Source organism: Populus trichocarpa, chromosome 13 (genome assembly GCF_000002775.5).
Source record: "Populus trichocarpa isolate Nisqually-1 chromosome 13, P.trichocarpa_v4.1, whole genome shotgun sequence".
Classification (NCBI taxonomy): Eukaryota; Viridiplantae; Streptophyta; class Magnoliopsida; order Malpighiales; family Salicaceae; genus Populus; species Populus trichocarpa.
Window position 1 is genome coordinate 1,359,457 of NC_037297.2, and position 18,897 is coordinate 1,378,353.

Below are 18,897 nucleotides of genomic sequence, written 5' to 3' on the forward strand. Positions count from 1 at the left end.
ACAGTAAACTATAGCCAGTTCAAATTAAAAATGTCAAAGGGAGGAGTGCTTATCATAGAAGACACTGGATCCCAAAAGGAACAAAACATGAAACTTTATTCTCTATCTGATACCTAAAACTTAGCATACCTGAACTGAAGACATACCATACAAATCCCCTACTCAAGGAAGTAGGGGACACATTAATCAGGGAACTTAAGGGATGCATTGCTCAAGGAGTGGAGATGTACAATGCAATGAACTGTAGCAAACAGGGCGTGGAAGGGTTGTACAACCTGTGTCTAGCAAGCATTTCTGTTGTTTGAGAAATGGATTGGGACCAGGTACTGGAGGCACAGGGTTTGAAGAAGAGATCCCCCATGGATCCTTTGCTTTTTTCTTCCAATAATATATTGATATCAGAAAGTCTCACATATTAACAGATTGCAGACTTGGTAACTTTTTTGAACTTCAGTATTGCATTTGGAGTCCTAAGAAGCACACAAAATCTGAAAGTATTGATGTTGATACTGCTTCACTGAGAGTTTCAAAGTCAAAACCAATCTACATGTTCGGTTGAGGTCTTTGGTTGCTTCTTTGGCTTCCTGAACCGATTGTTCTCGAACCTAGCTTTAACGATAAGTGAATAAAGCAAGTCTGCCTCAGCTGAACAATCATAAGGCACCTCCAAGATACTGCATTATCAATCCATGCACCAATTAATGATAAGACATAGGAAGTAAACCATAATGGATTACTGGTGAAGTGGCTGTATTTTCTTTGTTGCGTCACTTCAAAGAGCCTATAGTTCATCAGCAAAATTTTCCGGGGACTGAAAATTATTTACCTGTCAAGTAATTCCTCAAGTATAATTCTCTGTGAAGGTGTAACATAATGAATACAGCTTCTGGGGCATTGACCAACTGCAAGCTGAACTTGGTAGTCTTCGCCATGCCCTGATTAAACCGAATTTAAAACCGAAAATGTTAGTAAGAATTCATGTCCTTAATTGGCACTCAATCACACACCAACATTTCTTTGCCATTTTTAACTCCAATCTATAGGATTGTTACACTTTTGAACTGCAATTTTTTCATGTCTCATCCTTTTGCGTAGCTGCTTTTTCATAGAGGCAAGCTCAGAAAGACGCAGACACCAAAAAATCTGATCACTAGATAGTAGACCAACCTTGAGATGTCGCCCGTGCAGTTCCAGTTGAAGAAGCATAAGTGAAGGCATAAGGGGCTCTTTGTACGCATGAATATGGACACCCTGCAAATATTTGAACGGTACAGGTGAAAAACTCAAAAGGGCTCTGACCCAGTTATGGTCCTAACTAAGAATTGAAGTGACAGAGAGTTCCTCAACATGTAAGCTCGTGAAGATTTGAAACCCTAAACTCTCATTTCAGACATGGTTGGAACATGGCATATCTAGAATTAACATTAATACCTTTGCCGACACAAAGAACTTCATTAACAAAGATATCAAATGCTTCACACTCTGGCTCTTCAAATGGATCCAAACATTCCCTACAAATGCATCTCCAAGCATTTAGCAAGTCAAATAAAATAAAAAATTCAAAGAAGTTAATGACCAAAATCCATCAAATTTCACCTTTCAATGATCTCTGGTCGGCTGAAATTAGATAACATCTACAAAAATCATTAGCACAAACAAATCACAATCATCTTCAAACTCTCACTAATCATCACAAATTCAAGATTTTGAGTACCTCATACGCTTGAATTACGCGGCGAATCATTAAATCAGAGACCTTGCCATCCTTATTAAGATCAGGATGAAATTGCTTCACCTTTACACACCAACAAAACAAAATAATCAATGACATTAGATTTTCATTAAATGAATGATAAACTATAAACATATATTATTATTATTATTAAACAACTACCACTAATCTTAGCACTATCTTTATATTACATTAACTAAATCAAAGTGAATGTCTTAATACTTTAGCCCTGAAAGCTGCTTTGATCGCGGCAGCAGAGCAACCAGGCTTGATGCCAAGTACTGTGTAAGCTGAAGAAGTGGAGAGAGGGGAATCCTCTTCAGCTCTCCCTAAGCAATGAGGCTTGAACTTAGAAGAAGTTGAAAGAGAAGGGAATAAACGAATTGGGATTGTTTTGGAGGGAAAGTTGTGACAGTTATTGGGGTTTGTAACGGTTTTTTGAAATGGAGGGATTGGAGGGAGAGAACTGTAGAAACACAAGGACTCCATTTTTCTGCTCTGTGGTTGTGATGGTGTTTCTACCTGCTTTTTAACTAACTAGTGGCTTCGGAGAGATGGCAGTTGGGATTTTTTGTGGAGAGAGCAAAACGGTGCGTTTTCAAGGTTCTTCCTCTGGCATTAGTGATTTCTGACTTGGAAATTGATTAAAAAAGAGAAACCTCAATTTAGTCCCAAAAATAAATATATTCATTCTCAGATGCATCTCAAACTTATAAATTTATCAATTAAATCCCAGACTTTATCTTTAAAGTTCTCAATTATCTCCTTTTGTCTATTCATTTTAATAATTTAAATTTAATATGCATATTTTCTGCACCAAAATATAATCATTTTGAAGAAAATTTGAGGGGAAAAAGTTAATAAATGTTAAAATTCTCGGTCTAATGTGCATATTTATGCACTAAAGCAGCATCAATTTGAAGAAAAATTGACAAATATGTCAATGAACATTAATAGAAAGATGCAATTGAGAAGTTTTTGAAATATTTTGGATCGAAACCATAAACTGTATAGGTTTGAGACTCAATTGAGAATGAGTTTTTGGGTTTGGGACTAAATTGTAGTTTCCCCAAAAAAATCTGACTTGGATATTAACTTTTGTGGAACAATTATCCATGCTATAACTTTTTTTTCCTTCTATTTTGATAATTGTTTTACTAATTATAACACCTTTTCATAGCAAAATGGATTAAATTGACAAATTATTTAGTTTTACAAGATATCTCAACTGTGAGAGTTTTCCAAGCCAAGATGGGATTGAACCAGCTATGAAGTTATTGCTAACATCAAGAATACCAAGTTCTTCCATCTGCACCATTTCATCTGCGAGAAAGCCATGAAGCCTGTTGCTCCCCAAATTCAGTCTCTGCAAATGCCTCAGCTTTCCATAAGCTGCTGGAATTGTTCCATCCAGGTAATTTTCCTGCAGATTTAGGGTCACGAGACCACTCAGGTTGCCAAGACCATCCGGAATCTCTCCTCTTATACTGTTATTCAAAAGATTGAAATAATAGAGGTCTTTTGAAAGATCTCCAATGGAAGCTGGTAAACTCCCATCAAATAAACAAGTGCGTAAGTTCAGTTTTTGCAGAAACGAACAGTTTGCGAGGGTATGTAGGAAACTGAGGCAGGAATCGCTTACTAGGTAATCAGTTAGATTCTTTTTTTCGATTTAATACTTTAATATTTAATTTTTTTTAACAAGTAAGCTTCAGATTTTTTTTATTTTATATTTTATAGAGTTATCATAATTTTTTTTATTTTTACTTTGTTATTAAATATTAAAAGGATTTTTTTTCATAATATTATTATTTTTTAATTAACCATTTTTTAATTATATTATTAAATTAATTGCATTTATTGAACAAAGTCAAGTCAATAATTTAAGTATTGGATTTTTTTTATTTTTTTTAAAATACTAACATTGTTTTAATATTTTTTTTTATACTGGGAAAATTTAACTCAACCTAAATTTAGCTTAATTTGCAGCGTAGCACGAATTATGTATTATATTAATTTATATTTATATTTTTATGACTTCAAATAACCATTATTTCAGTTTTTTTTAGTTACAATTCACTTAATTTATTTGTCATAATAAATATGAGTAACAATAACTTGAAATCACTATAGCAAGCAGCATCGCTCTTAATTAAACCCGATCTTAATAATTATAGTTGTTAAATTCAATTTAGGTTGATTCGATGCTAAACACAAATTATGGATTGGGTGGATTAATTTAAATTGATCTAGTTAATTAGAAAAAAATTTAAAAAATCAAAATAATATTATTTTAAAAAAAAATTAAAAAAAAAATACCAAGAGTAGCATAGTTAATTGAGTAAATTCTAAATTAACTTTTTGCCAGGACAAAGGGCAAGTCAGACAGCTCCGGATAGACCACCTATAACAGTGATGGTTATGGTTTATTGAGAAATATCTTGAAATTAATGCATCTAACAACTCCAATACAGGAAAAGAAAGAATGATTGAGTTCTGGGGCCGGAAGAAGCCGTCTAGACGGTACTTTTTAGTCTTGCATTTGATGCCACTAACATACCCCACTTGCAAGAACGATCACTGAGGACCTCCATTGATGTCAGATTATGAACGATGGTCATAGCTTGCAAAAGCTGACTAATTTCCTTAGTTCAAGTCAGGTTGTGTATGATCATTAATGTATACCCCATGCCTGCAAGAGCAATGAGCTGGATGCCATATACGCTCTAGCTGTCTTCTAGTTTGAACATTATGATACTGGGCATAAGCCAATTCAGCTATCATTAACAGATTCAATTCGGGGTCGACTTAGTTTGTAGATTCGGTAGATCAACTTAAATTATGATTTTTAAAAAAAAAACTTGAAAAGCTCGTTTTAGAGAATTTTTTCAAAAAAAAATCTGATACCACGTTGTTTTTGGTAGAAAAAAAGTTGTTTATCACATCAAAACAAGGCTCATCATTTATTCAATAGTTGAAAAAATTATAATTGGAGGACTCGACTTACAAAATTCATGCAGAGATTCGGCCTTTCTTTCCAAATTGTAATGAACGATGGCATATCAGTCCCCTTAATTTTCTTCACAGCTTAGTTTACTAGCTAGTAATCGATCATCATTCATCAGCAATCCCTTTTCATCTTGATTCACGTAGGAGAGAATGTATCTCTTGTCTGGCACATAACCTTCATCTATCATGTGCCCAAACAACTCTGCCAAAACTCCATATATGATCTCAGCTTGTGGGTGCATTTTATCTTCGACAACAAAGCTGTGCAAGTTATTTTCAATCTCAATCCAACTTATTCCAGTTTCTTTGGCAACACACATTTCTTTCATTCTCTTAATAGTCTTTGCTCTTTCTTTCCATCTTCCTTTAGAAGAATATATATTCGCCAACAAAATGTAAGGAGAAGGCTTCTCAGGTGCTGATAAAATTAAGTGCTCAGCTGCATATTTCCCCATTTCAGGATCTCCATGAATGCCACAAGCTCCTAGCAATGCTTGCCAAACAAGCACGTCAGGCTTTATAGGTAATCCCTCAATAAAAGTCTTGGCTTCATTAAGAAGCCCTGCTCGACCTAACATGTCAACAACACAAGCATAGTGCTCCATTCTAGGAGTAAGCTTATGAACTTCAGTCATGGATTTTAAGAACTCCATGCCCTTTTCAACTAAGCCTACATGGCTACACGCATGAAGCAATGAGAGAAATGTAACATCTGTTGGCTCTACACCTTTCAATCTCATCTCTTTATATAACTGCAGTGCTCTAGAGCCATCCCCGTGACGAGCAAAAGCAGCTATCATAGAGTTCCAAGAGACTGAGTTCATGCAAGGCATTCGACTGAAGACTTTGGTCGAATCCTCCAAATCTCCACACTTTGAGTACATATTAATAAGCCCATTGCCAACAAAGGGATTAGAACCAAAGCTCCGTTTGATAACTAATGAGTGAATTTGCTGGCCAAGACCCAAGGATGTATCTGCACCAAAAACCCCAAGGACAGCTGAAACCATGTTGGAATCAATCTCAGTTCCTGCCTCTAACATTTTCACAAAAAATTGCATAGCTTCTTCCTCAAACCCATTTTGTGCAAAACCCGCAAGAATTATAGTCATGGAAACCTTATCAAGTTGTCCTGCAGACTCAAAAATCTGCAAAGTATCTCCCATGCTTCCACATTTCGAATACATGTCCATGAGCGCACTTTCAACACAGAAATCTGATTGAAGACCCAATTTCCATACACGTCCATGAATTTGACACCCTTCTCTCAATGCCTGCAGACCTGAACATGCCATCAATGAACTCAAATACGTCAAAGAATTCGGTTCTACCAATCCATTAGTCATTTCCACAAACAATCTCAAACTATCCCTGTATAATTCACTTTGTACTAGCCCTGATATTATTGCAGTCCAGGTAATAACATTCCTTTCAAGCATCTCATCAAAAACCTGCATTCCTGAACTAGAAAAACCACATTTAAAATAAGATGTTATCAACGCATTCCCTACACTTATTTCCCTCTGAAAACCATTTAAAACCGCCAAACAATGCACCATCTTGTTAACAAAACCAAGCTCAGGCCTATCGCAAGCTGATAAAATCGTGGTCAAAGTTGCTTGATCTAGCCTATAAAAACCCAAACTTTGCATCTGTTTAAAGAACCCAAAGCCCACATCAAAACTCCCATCTTTTAAAAACCCAGAAATCATTATATTCCAAGACACAGTATCTCTCATGGGCATTTCATCAAACAACTTAGCAGCATCAGTTAAGACCCCATTTTTTGCGTACATAGAAAGGAGAGAATTCCAAATGACAAAGGCATTTTGTTCTAGGGGATTAAAGAATTCGTGGGTTTTGATTATAGAGGCATGGAGAGAAGAACCTAAATGAAGGTAACCTTCTCTTCCACAAATGGACAAGAGGTGGCCTATATCTACATGGTTGAGAAGAAAAGATGAAGTCTTTGAAGATGGGGTGTGATAGGTTTTTGCTTTGAGTGGAGATGTCAAGGAGGTCGCCCATGAGGGAATATGGGAATTCAGTTTGTGGATTACCCATTTGGATTTCATCCATGAAAACTGGAACCTTGTAGACAACCAAGTGTGCTTTTGACTAGAGGGAAGCAGGGGTGTTTAAATTTTGACAAACCTCATTTTTCCCAATCTATCAATTCTAAATTATGCTGAACTAAATATGTTTTCAATCAAGTCTCTTAAGGATCAGAAATTTCTTAATTGAGTCCTTCTATCCATGTATGTTAGCATTTTACGCCATTTTATGCAATAAAATTAAATGGCATATTTTTAAGAGGATTTGACATTTTATATCAGGAAGTGTGATGAATTTAGACATTGTTTCTGAATTTTAGTTCTCATCCAATAAACATTGTTTCTTTTGCTTTCAAATGAGAAATGAAGAGTTCATCGCCTTGGCTTTTAAGCTTAATCTATTTTCAGGTTCCAACTTCTTAATTGCCAGAAGGGCCTGTCCCTGGGTCAGACTAGTCGATGATGACATGCAGACATGACAAAGGTCAGCTCAGCCTAGCATTCCTGCTACAAGTGCATGCTGATGCTTGTAAATGTCTGTTTAACCAAAAACATAATAAGGCAAAGGCTTCGTTGTCTTCGACTTCTTTCCTCTCCATATCAAGAAATGAATCGAAAGTATATGAAAAGGCACAGAAAACCACATCAAATGCTGAATGCAGTTCTATGAAACAGTCATTTACAATTGGAAATCAAAATACGTACTACTATTACGATATATAACCTCAAACAATAGGAAGTACAGAAAATGAATCTGAAAGCTCTCTGGCACCCCTGCTTTATCTTCAATGTCAACTTATACAAGCTCTGTGCTGTGCAGGAAATGAGACAACTTTTGAGTCCAGAAGTTAAATCTTTTTTTTTTATTTGATTGGTCTGAAAGACCACTAACAATCAAATGGAGAGGAAGTAATCTTACTGAGCTCAATAAACTTTGTGTCCACTGTGGTAATTCCAGCCATGGAGTCTTATCCGCGGGGTAACACCTGGAGGAACTTCAAAAGATATCTTGATGGGCATCACCTCTCCGGGTACAAGTGAAAAGTAGTTGTCTGAGTAATGGACTGGGAGAATTCTTGTATCTTCTCCTTCCTTGTGGCCTGGTTCCGAAGCATGAACAGAGAAATATAGGAAAAAAGCAACTCCTTCATCAGAGCCGTTAATTTCAGAAACCTGCAAATCATCAGTTTCCCCTGAAAAACGTCTGTAGATCCTCTGGAATAAACTAGCCTCCTGTTTTTCCTCAGCTGCACTATTTACAGGCTCCACTGAGGCCATGTCAAAATCACCATCACCAATTCTGGTAACAAAATTATTCTTGTAGGTTAAACTTTTTGAGTCTGGCTTTTTGGACTTGTTTTCGACGTGCATTTCCATTTCATAAGTGGACCCTTTGATAAAAGTGGTCGATCTAATCTTAAGGGGAACTCTCTTCTTCCTGTATGGCTCCAACAGTTTGTAGTCTCCACCAGGCAGATGCAACCAGTAAAAATTCCTAGATATAACCCCATAATCTGACATCTTGTAGAGTTTGAGAAGAAGAAAGTAGACTGGCTTTGGGTTTTTTGATTTTGGATATTTCATCTCAAGTATGGGTACTGTTTTCTTTGAAGGAACAGAGAGCTTTTCATGCACTACATAATATGGGCATGTTCCTTCGAGATCCCATACCGATGCTTCTATGGCAACATCAGATAGTTGCTCTGACAGAGTATTAACAACCTGTTTATGGCAAGAGAAACTAGTGAAGTCAGGGTAAGTATTCCGGAAGCAAGGAATGGATTATGCCATGTGTAGCACTGTAAGAGATAACTATGCAGTTGGAAATTTCAATTAGATATGTGCCCCAAAGACATGGAAACAATACAGTTCTAGTGTGGTCATTTACCTCAATAAAATACGTAGCCAAATTTAGCTGGACATGGACTGGCTCTGCAGCACTGCGACAGCCATAAAAACCTGCTGTTTGGTCGTGTAGATGGTCATAAAACTGACCTCTAAGACCTGTCCAAGGATTCTGAGTCTTCCAAATCAAAACACCAGTGTATTTGCTCCACATACGAGACGTCCAGCCTTCCAATAGAGCTCTATACTGAATGTAGTTTACAAGCTGAGCCTGAGATGATGGTTTAAACAGGTCAGTACAACAACAACAATGTCTTAATCATACACCGAATTTGTCTCAATAAAAAGTTTAAATCCTTTGGAGCCACTTCCATTCATGGTAGTTTAAGTCCTTTGTTTAAACAAGTGGATAGAGGCTTGAAAAAGATTTAAGCAATTGTAAGTAAATAGATGAAGATTTTATATACCTTCAAGCAAAAATCATTAAGATCTGTTGGAGTCCCATATAGTAGAATCTGATTGTGAACCTTGCCTGGTTTTGAATAAGGAATGTATTTGTGGTATTCCCATATGGGGTTTGGCACTTCTTCTACATACCCATCTGGAAGCTTCTTAAACAATGGAATTTTCCATCCTTCTGGAGGCATTGTAGCTTTGATGGTAGCAGCAACTGGCACTCCAACAGAACCAACCTCAGGATTGAATCCATAGTTGTAAAAATCATCCTTGAAGAAACTTTCTGGGTATTGTATTTCATAAGGACCATCAGTGAAGTCCCCCTTTCCATTTGCAAAGCCATCCCACATTGATCCTTGGATATAAATGCGTGTACCATCAAGATAATTACTAGGATCTTTCACACTTGCAGACAGTTCTTGCACAGACTTGCCAGTGTTATGGAGACTCTCAAAATAAGGATGGAGCTTCAGCTCATCCTTTAAAGCATTGTTGATGTCAGGTGGTGGAACTTGTTCATTTCCACCCACCCAAAGAGCAAGACTAGGATGATTTCGTAGAAGCTTGACAGTGTCTCTTGCACATAGCATAAAAAGGTCATGGTCAAGTGGACCATTTGGATTTGAAACAGGGACACCTCTTCCATCAACATCTCCAGTTATCCAAAATTCTTGCCACACCTACAAAAATTAATCCAGTATATGATTCATAGTTTACAGACTGGGCCTACATATCCCATTAACTTTTAATAGAAAAACACCAATCTAAGGTTGCACATTGGAATTTGAAGCAGTATAATAGGATTAGCAAAATTATCGTCCAGCTTTTAACTGAAAGTATACCCCCATGCAAGCTGCAAAAATTAATGATTTAAAGCCCAGCATAATTTGATAAATTCCAAGTCAAAATTCACTCTTGCAGAGACATTTTCAAAACTTGATTACATTAAATCAGATAGAGAGAATTACCAGCAAACCATAGATGTCACAGTAATGATAGAACTCTGGCCTCTCAGCTAATCCACCACCCCAACAACGGATCATGTTAAAATTCATATCTGCATGAAACTTGATGTCTGTTTTGTAGCGTTTTTTAGAAAGCCTTAGCAACCCATCCGACAATATCCAATTACCACCGCGGATAAAAATAGGCTGCCCATTGACCTTGAACAACCTGTTCAGCCCATAAGATAAAAACATAGTTGGGGAACCTGAGGCCAGAACTTTTATAATCAATCTGTTACATAAAATTTACACATTAAATACCTTCCACCAGTTGCACTATCAATATAGCTCTCAATTTTACGGAATCCATACATATGGCTCCATGAGTCAGACTCTCCATGTCCCTTTACATCAACAGTAATAGTGACATTGTATAATGCTTGCTTTCCCATTCCATTTGGCCACCATAAGTTGGGCTTGTAGAAAAAAAGCTGCGACATCACACAGTTTAGCACTCAAAAAGAAGTAATGGAAACCAAAATTATATGCATGCAATTAGTTGAAAGTTGAGAACAATGGACAGTCCAAAAGCATAGGTATTCGACATTGTACACATCTGATTTTTATTAATTTTTTCATGGGTAAACATAAAAGGGCACTCATTATGTTTCCGCATATTGGCCTCAGTAGTAAAGAACAAAAGGCTGCTAACTCTTCATGTTTGTATATTCATTGCAAATGTAAATGGAATTAAAAAAGGTGGTTAGTTTCCTCCACTTCATCCCTAATCGAGAATAAAATGCATCGTAGGAAGCCAGGAACTCCCACATTCTTACAGCAATATTCATTGTTCATCTTATTAAAAGCAGAACTCTGTTTGTTATGAACATGAAATTTGGGTCTCGAACAATCACATGATTTTAGCAGTAAAAGATGTTCAAATGGGAGGATGTATTATCCAAGGCAGACATAAAAATAAAAGAACAAAGAAGGGGAAAATAGAGTGGGCACAAAAGTAATCCTATAGCTAAAAGGACAGCAACAATGAACACAAAGAAATGCATTAAGGAACCTCACAAGAAAATCAAGAGGATTATTCAAGTAAAAACATATTTGCACTAGGTTAGGATAATCAACAGGCTATGAGGATTGAAATGAACATGTTTGGGCAAGAACAAGTCAAAAATAATTTTCTTGCCACAAGCTACTCAAAAAAGATCAAATAGATGAGTTCCCTTCTATAATCCCCAACTAGTCATGAAAACCATTATTATCCTTCAAAGTATTTCTATAACTTAGAAATGCAACGAAAGGGCAGTCTGCTCAGAACAACAAAAACAAATAATGTAATTCACCTGAGGAAATGTATGTTGAACACGTTTTCCAGAGGGGATAGACAGCTGTTGAGTCTGAAGATGTTCTACTATGCAAACACCTCCTTCAAGTTCTGATGTCACTTGGATGTTCAGGTCACATTCAACAACCGAGGAACTTTTGTTTTCCAACTCTGTTGTAGTATGCAGATATACCCTCTTGTAACCATCAAAAAAGGTTGAAACCAAGTGGGGATCTATTATTTTCACTGGCTGCACCGAATTGGAATATGAATATATAAGAATCCAAGCCTTCACGCCTTATACTGATAAGCTTCTCAAACGATATGAATCTTCCAATGTTACGAGGACATAAATGAGCAGGTCATGAAAGGAAATGCAACATGGTATATTAGACTCACCCCAGTGATGGAAATCGATACCTCATCCCATATGCCAGTATTCCTATCCCTGAAGTAATAGAAAGGCAGCATTAGTTTTCTCATTCACTGCTATAATATAGGTCTGTGATGTTTGCAGGAAAAAACTATAGGATGTGAAGAAAGAATCTGAGGCAAACCACAGTTTTGAAGAAAACATCATAAGCAGCACAAGTGCAACAGTAAATTTATTTTGCTATTCATCGTGAGGTTTTAAAATAGAGCACCTTCTCTTTTCCCGATGCATAAGCTACTCTCTATCCATATAATAACCCACAATCAAGAAAAAAGATTTGTATGTGCAATTAAAAAGAATTACTCTCTTCAATTCAAAAAATAACCTTATAGGAGCCATCCAATCCCAACCCTCAACATATTGCGTGGCAACATCTTTTCCAATCTGAAATGAAAATAATAATAATAATAATAAAAGGATGTTAGCTTGAGATTTCTGCTCTCATTAACTTGTCAATTTACTTTCAGCTATTAACCACCCCAGGAAAACCAAAATATCTTTTTGTGGAAGTAGAAAACAGTTAGGAACAGGAAGAAGAAAGAATTCATTAATGAGGACTAAGAAATGGTAGTGCACCTCATGATCACCACCCTGCCCCCCTTCTGGGGGAATTGTACCAGGATGATCTGGAGGGTGAACCAGAACAGCAAGCAAGTTCTGACCATCAGGATGTAGAATATCAGTAACATCAAGAGAATGTCTTCGAAACATCCCCTTTGGCAAGATCTTCTTGTTTCCATTTAAATATAGTTCTGCCGAGTAATTGATTCCACGAAAATTCAGATCCAGATGCTGGTTTGCTGACTGTGAAATGTCAAATAATTAGAGACAATCCAAAGGAAGATTTTAAAAATCAATAATGAGATAAGGAAAAAATAATAATAATGACAAGTCATCATACATTAAAATGTTTGAAAGAAACTCAAATTTTCAGCAATGTTTAAATAAGCAGGTTATGCCTCTTCTGAGGTTTCATACAATGCCGCAATCCAGTACCCATATTGATCAATTACAAGATGTAGAATATAGAATGAAATACTTTGGGAGAAAATCTGAAATCAAGATAGATTCCGGTATACAAACCAAACTGCAGTTTTAATTCATAATTAACCCGAACAGGCAGCGAAGTATTGCATACCAGCTTACACTGAAAAGTTGTGAAGAACCAGAATGTATAATACTCCCTTCCAGAATCAGCTATATCAATAATCACTTCGTTTCCTAACCCATAAAAAGGATCAGGAACAGCTTTGTTCTTCACCAGGGTTCCCAAAACACTATCAAAAAAAAGAAGGAAAAAAATAAACAGTAGCGCGCATAAGTTAATAGCGTTGCTATTGATATTATTAGCAGATATTACAAAAAGATAAATCCTGCACTAACTAAAATGCAAGATCATTAAACATGATTGCCATCATATTAACTATTTACGATTCAAAAATTTCAGCTACTAAGTTTACTGGCAAATGTTAAAGAAGGAAAAAAATCTACACTAAATTAAGCTTATGCATTATAATTTTAACACCCATGTTAATTAATTACAATTCAGATAGTATTTACACACAATACAGTCACTTACCAAAAATAAAAGAAAAAATAAAAAGAATCAGATATTTACAGAAACTGGACACTGGATTCAAAGAAGTTTAAATACTCCTTAATTGATTACTGATATAATTCAGTGATTTGGGCCATTAAATAAGTTTTAAAAAGGTAAAACTAGGATGAGACATTACAGAATAATTAAGGATAATTGACCTTAAGTCAACTGGGTCAACTAATAGAGCATTTTTTATCAAACAGAAAACCGATTCAACCAAACAGGGACATCAAAATCCAAAAAAAAAAAAAAACACAGAGGGACTATAAAAACATGATCAAATTCAAAGAAAAACAAACGGGTTTCTCAAAAAGTAGCCAAATTCAAAGAAAGACAACGAATTTAACAAGATGAAAAGCAAGAATTGAAAATTTGGTATTAATGCATTACGTTCCAGGAACAGCAGCTTCCATCCATGGCTTATCAAGACCAGAAGGAGAATGAGTGGTAGTGAGTTGGGTCCCACTGAGATGAACCTCAGTTGATCTAGCAGCTAACCATCCTGAATCAAGCACTGTCTTCCCTATCTCTGCCATTCACTTATTCAAAAAAAATCTGAAGGAAAAATCGACTCCAGATCCTAGAAAAAGTGAAGGGAACTCAACACTTCTCAAATAAAATGTAAGAGAAGGTAAGACAAACGAGAGAGTTAAGACTTTCTCTCTCTCTGTTTATAGACAAAGTCCGACAGACATTTAAATAAAAGACGTGACTTGTGAGCTGTGTCTTTTTGTGTTCTTCTTTTTCTTTAAGACGGAGATTTCCATAGATTCTGTAGTTTAATCGATTATTACCCAGCCAAGCCTGACAGGTTGTCTTTTTTATCGTGACTGGAAGCAGATCATCGAATGATTGAAAAATTAGCTTGAAATTAATCACAGGGCTTGAAGATTTTGAGTTTTTTTTAGTTTTAAATTAATTTTTTATTATTTTAATATACTACATTAAAAATAAATTTAAAAAAATATTATTTTAATATATTTTCAAAAAATAATATACTTTAAAAAATAATTTTTACCACATTATTAAATATTTTTTACTACTACTTTGTCTTTTAATTAAAATAATAATTTTTTATTTTTAATATTAATATAATAAAATTCTTAAAAAACATCAATTGAAATCAATGTTTTTTTATACAAAAAATAAATTAGAAAATTAAAGTTACCGCAATGACACGGGATAATTCTCTTGTGTTAAGTTTTATTAACAATGCGTGAATAAATAAAAGAAAAAATAATAAAATATTATTGAAATGGCAATTTTTCACTCTAATCATCCGACCTTTGAAAACTGTTGGGACTTGGGATATGCTAATTTTGTGTTTAATTTTGATATATAAAGAGGATAGTGGGATTTAGCTTGGGTTTTTTTAAAATAATGTGATCTAGGTTTATATTTTAGACGTTATCTGTTTAAGTTTTATAAATTTTAGAGTTTTATATAATTGTTAACTTTAGAAATCGTGAAATTAATCAAACAAACTATCCCAAATACCTATATTAATTTTAAAAAATAATTACTCGAAAAATATTTATTTACATAAGAAAGTGCCACAGGCCACTTTGTCTATCCCAACTCAAATCAAATAACTAGCAATGAATTTTGGATGCTAAATTTAGTTAAATTAAATGACATTAAATTAAATGACATTAAATTAAATTAAAACAATTAGAGTACACATACCAAATTTTAACATTAGCAAATATCAATAGCTGAATTACATGAAAAAATAAGAGATTCAACCTCTTCTTTTTTATCATTGGTTTTTATTTTAATCTGATCATTTCTCATTTAATTTATTTATAATTAAACTTGATAAAAAAAAATTATGTTATGAATATATTTTCATTACTTGGGTCATATATTTGAAATATTAACATAGGTTGACATTATATTTTTTTTAATCCTTTTTTTACATTGATAATTTTTTTAATTTTATCATTCAATAATAGTTTGATGAAAGTTAAGCTTCGTGACTTTCTTCACTTTTCTTTCTATAGGTTTACTATAGTTTCATTATCTAGATAGCAGATTTAGCATGTTAGTCCGGGTTGACTCGATTTTTTTTAAGTTTTTTTTTAATTGAATATTTTTATATTTTTTTTAGCCTTCGATATTGAATACTGGGTTAGGTCAAGTATTTAATTTCATGTTTTTTTCTCATTTTCCTTCTATTATGTTATCCCATTCATACAATCCAATCCGAAGGGGTTTAGTAGACTTTATTGGTGTATTTTTTTTTCGAGGGTCATTTGTTTTTAAATTGATATTTTTTATTTTTTTCATTAAGCACTTGGCTAGTTATAAATTGATGTTATTAAATCTTTCAACTTTATGAGGTTTTTTTTATAGATCATCATAATTACTTTTTTTTTAATTTTTTTTTATTATATAATTAAATAAAATCAGTATATTAAACCAGTCGGGTCTGTGATCCATGTCACAATTTTTTATTTTTTTTTAAACAAGCTACCAACACTTGAATATTTTTTTTATATTAAAAAAAATCAATTTAGTTTAGGATGTAGTATGAAACACTAATCTAGCATGTATCATAATTGGTATATCCTCGAGCTAGTTTGAATTATTCTCCAACCAAGTATTAAACAAATTATTCACAACTGAACCGGCGCGTGTGCTTGTAAATCTTTTTACCACACGAGCAAGTAGCTTACTGGTATTTAATTGACGATAATAGATATCATGAAATTTGAGATTGCTTTCAGTTGTTGAATCCGTAGTCATTAGTCCTAACTGGCTCAGCGTGTTGACCGGGGAAGTTTGAAAACAAGAGCTTGATTTTAGTTGGTTTTCTAGTCTTTTCAAACATTTTATTAATTTTGTCAAACTTTTTAAATTATTTGATTTTTTAATAGCTTGGTTTAGTTTTCAAATCTAAATCTAACTAAATCAATATTAATAAAACAAATAAATATTATAGTTTTAATAAAAATAACTAACTCAAAATGACCTATTACCTAAATTAATTTTAAAATTAATTCGATCAGATTTTACAAATATAATGATAAAAATGTTTGGAAGTGTGGTAGTGATTGCTTTTTAAAGTTTCGCTCGGAAATATATTAAAATAATATTTTTTATTTTTTAAAAATTATTTTTTATACTAGCACATTGATATAAAAATACACAAAAAAAAATTTAAAAGGAAAAAAATAATAAAAAACTATTATTTTAAAAAATATTTTTAAAACGTAAAAACAACCGATATGTTAATTAATGAAAGTTAATTTAATATTTTTGCTATGCTCGAGGCAATTGTTTACTGTGAAGTTATTTTTATAATAATTTATTTTAATTATTATTGTTTTCATCATAAAAATAATGTTGACATTTTATTTTTAATATCTAAGATATCGTCGAGGTAATTTTTACAAATTGAGATTAAATATTTTTTTAATCAATTTTAAGATAAATTATATCCATGCCCAGGCTAATACAGAAAAAATTACTTTCCATGATTTTCACCTGGACTGGAATCCGAAAGGATAGCATAAGGAATAAAAATCCATCAATTACCCGGTTGAAATTAAATAGATTATAGTCAATGAATATGAGGAATGTTGAATGTGTTTCTATATATTAAAAAAATAAATGGAATATTTTAACCACGTGGCGCTATTTCTTTACAAAAGTCACGACACGTGGACAAATCTTGATCAATGATTATGGTGAATTTTATAAGTTCGAGGATCGTAATAAAATATAAGTTCGAGACATGCAATTGGCTAGGACTTGACAGCCAATAAACAATTTATTAAAAAATATCGTTTAGCCCTGTACTATAGTTTTATTCCAAGGAATTTTTATTTTTAATTATTACCATATGCTACAAAGAATCATGACATGGTCTTAGACATTATATTTTAGACTGGACCTACCCTAAATCAGATCTGATCAAATAATTAAACCCGAGCATTACTTGATGACGGGCGACCTCTCTTCATAGACCTGGACCAGATTCAAGATAGTTTTAATTTCAACACAGTCAAGCCTATGTTCGGCCACAAGTGCTGTGGAATTTTTTTTTAAAATAATATTATTTTTTTATAAAAACAAATTATAGTAAAATAATATAATTTAAAAAAAATAAAAATATATATATATATATATCATAATTAAAAAACATGATATTCAAACTTATTAAATAAAATATTTCAAATAAATTATAAAATAATTATATCTTACTATTCTTCTACTTTCAAGATACATCTACCGATATGGAAATAAAATTAAAAGGTCTGTGATAATTTTTAAAACAAAATCTTACGGAAAAAAAAACATATTAAACATGGAGCTTTTGTTTTTTTTTAAAGACTTGCAAATATTTCCAAATTTATTGATATAAATTTTTATAATGTTTATAGAATATCTAGTAACATATTATTAGTTACTTTCTAAAATTCATGTTAAACAAAACAGACATGAATAGAAGAGATAACATAAATTCCACAACTTCCTAAAAATAATAATTATATTTTTATTTAGAAATTTTCTCTCATGATTATATCTTTTTATTTATTTAAAGTGAGCTTATATGAAAATAACTATTAGAATATCACTAGTTATTCTCTAAGTATCATAAAATAAAAACTTTCATATATAATTTTTAAAATATTTTAATTAAATAAAAATCACTTCAAAAAATAAGTTTAAATAGATTTTTTTTCCCCCAAACATGGGTGTTTAGTATAAAATTTTATTGTTATTGAAACCTTGTTTATTAAGGTAATGTACCGTGTTAATAAACACACGAGACTAAAAATCAAGAAAAAAATATAAATTGCACTCAAGCAATTTAAAGGTTCAACCAGTATATTAAAATAACACATGAAAGTAAATGTAATATTATCATTTAAAATATTATTTAATATTTAAAAATTATAAACATAGCTAAAAGTTAAAATCACAAGCAAATTATTTAGTATTTTTTATTTAAAAATATATTAAAATAATATATATTTTTTAAAAAATTATTATTAATACTATCACATTAAAATAATATTCAATTATTTTTTTTAAAAAATAAAATTTTTAAAAAATAAAATTTCAAACACGGTTTTAAAAAAAAATATAAATATATTTATATATAGTCTCGTTTTTTTATCCGATCCTTTCTTCATATTTTAAACAAGGAGATCACAGAGGGTGGGTCCTAAACAGACAACTTGCTTTTTCAGACATGCCAAAATAATATTATTAGACCGCGTCTGGGCCACGCTCAAAATCGCAAACGGGAGTATCAAGTCACAACAACTCGATAAGCCATCAACACAAGCAAAATATAGCAATTCTTGAATCACTCCGGATATCAAGGAATTGCCATTTTCTTTATCAATTAAGTCCTCAAAAACTTACAAATTTCTTAAAAAAAAACTTACATATATATATATATATATATATATATATATATATATATATAAAGAGGCTGTTTATTTTTACGTTTTAAAATTATTTTTGAAAAAAA

At 32.8% G+C, this 18,897-nt stretch overlaps 2 protein-coding genes across 7 annotated transcripts; both read right to left on the reverse strand.

Moving 5' to 3' along the window:
- Positions 1-77: 77 nt before the first annotated feature.
- LOC7481754 (pentatricopeptide repeat-containing protein At3g05340) lies at positions 78-7,030 on the reverse strand. The gene is made up of 8 exons (XM_002319501.4): positions 4,862-7,030; positions 1,955-2,165; positions 1,715-1,795; positions 1,597-1,634; positions 1,432-1,511; positions 1,168-1,251; positions 827-935; positions 78-674 (listed from the first exon to the last, which is right to left on the reverse strand). The coding sequence occupies exons 1-8, from the start codon at positions 6,814-6,816 to the stop codon at positions 533-535; spliced, it is 2,700 nt and encodes an 899-aa protein (XP_002319537.3). The 5' UTR covers positions 6,817-7,030; the 3' UTR covers positions 78-532.
- Positions 7,031-7,368: 338 nt separating this feature from the next.
- LOC7481756 (mannosylglycoprotein endo-beta-mannosidase) lies at positions 7,369-14,129 on the reverse strand. Of its 6 annotated transcripts, none has more exons than XM_024583627.2 (12): positions 13,800-14,129; positions 12,948-13,086; positions 12,386-12,613; positions 12,135-12,193; positions 11,776-11,824; positions 11,396-11,626; positions 10,362-10,531; positions 10,065-10,269; positions 9,108-9,776; positions 8,684-8,911; positions 7,715-8,517; positions 7,369-7,602 (listed from the first exon to the last, which is right to left on the reverse strand). In XM_024583627.2, exons 1-11 carry the CDS (start codon positions 13,943-13,945, stop codon positions 7,720-7,722), a joined length of 2,922 nt encoding a protein of 973 aa, XP_024439395.1. In that variant the 5' UTR covers positions 13,946-14,129; the 3' UTR covers positions 7,369-7,602; positions 7,715-7,719. The 6 variants fall into 6 exon arrangements, with proteins under 6 accessions (XP_024439395.1, XP_024439394.1, XP_002319539.1 ...); XM_024583626.2 differs by having other exon boundaries at positions 7,369-7,607; XM_002319503.4 differs by having other exon boundaries at positions 7,369-8,517; positions 13,800-14,128.
- Between the last annotated feature and the right edge of the window lie 4,768 nt (positions 14,130-18,897).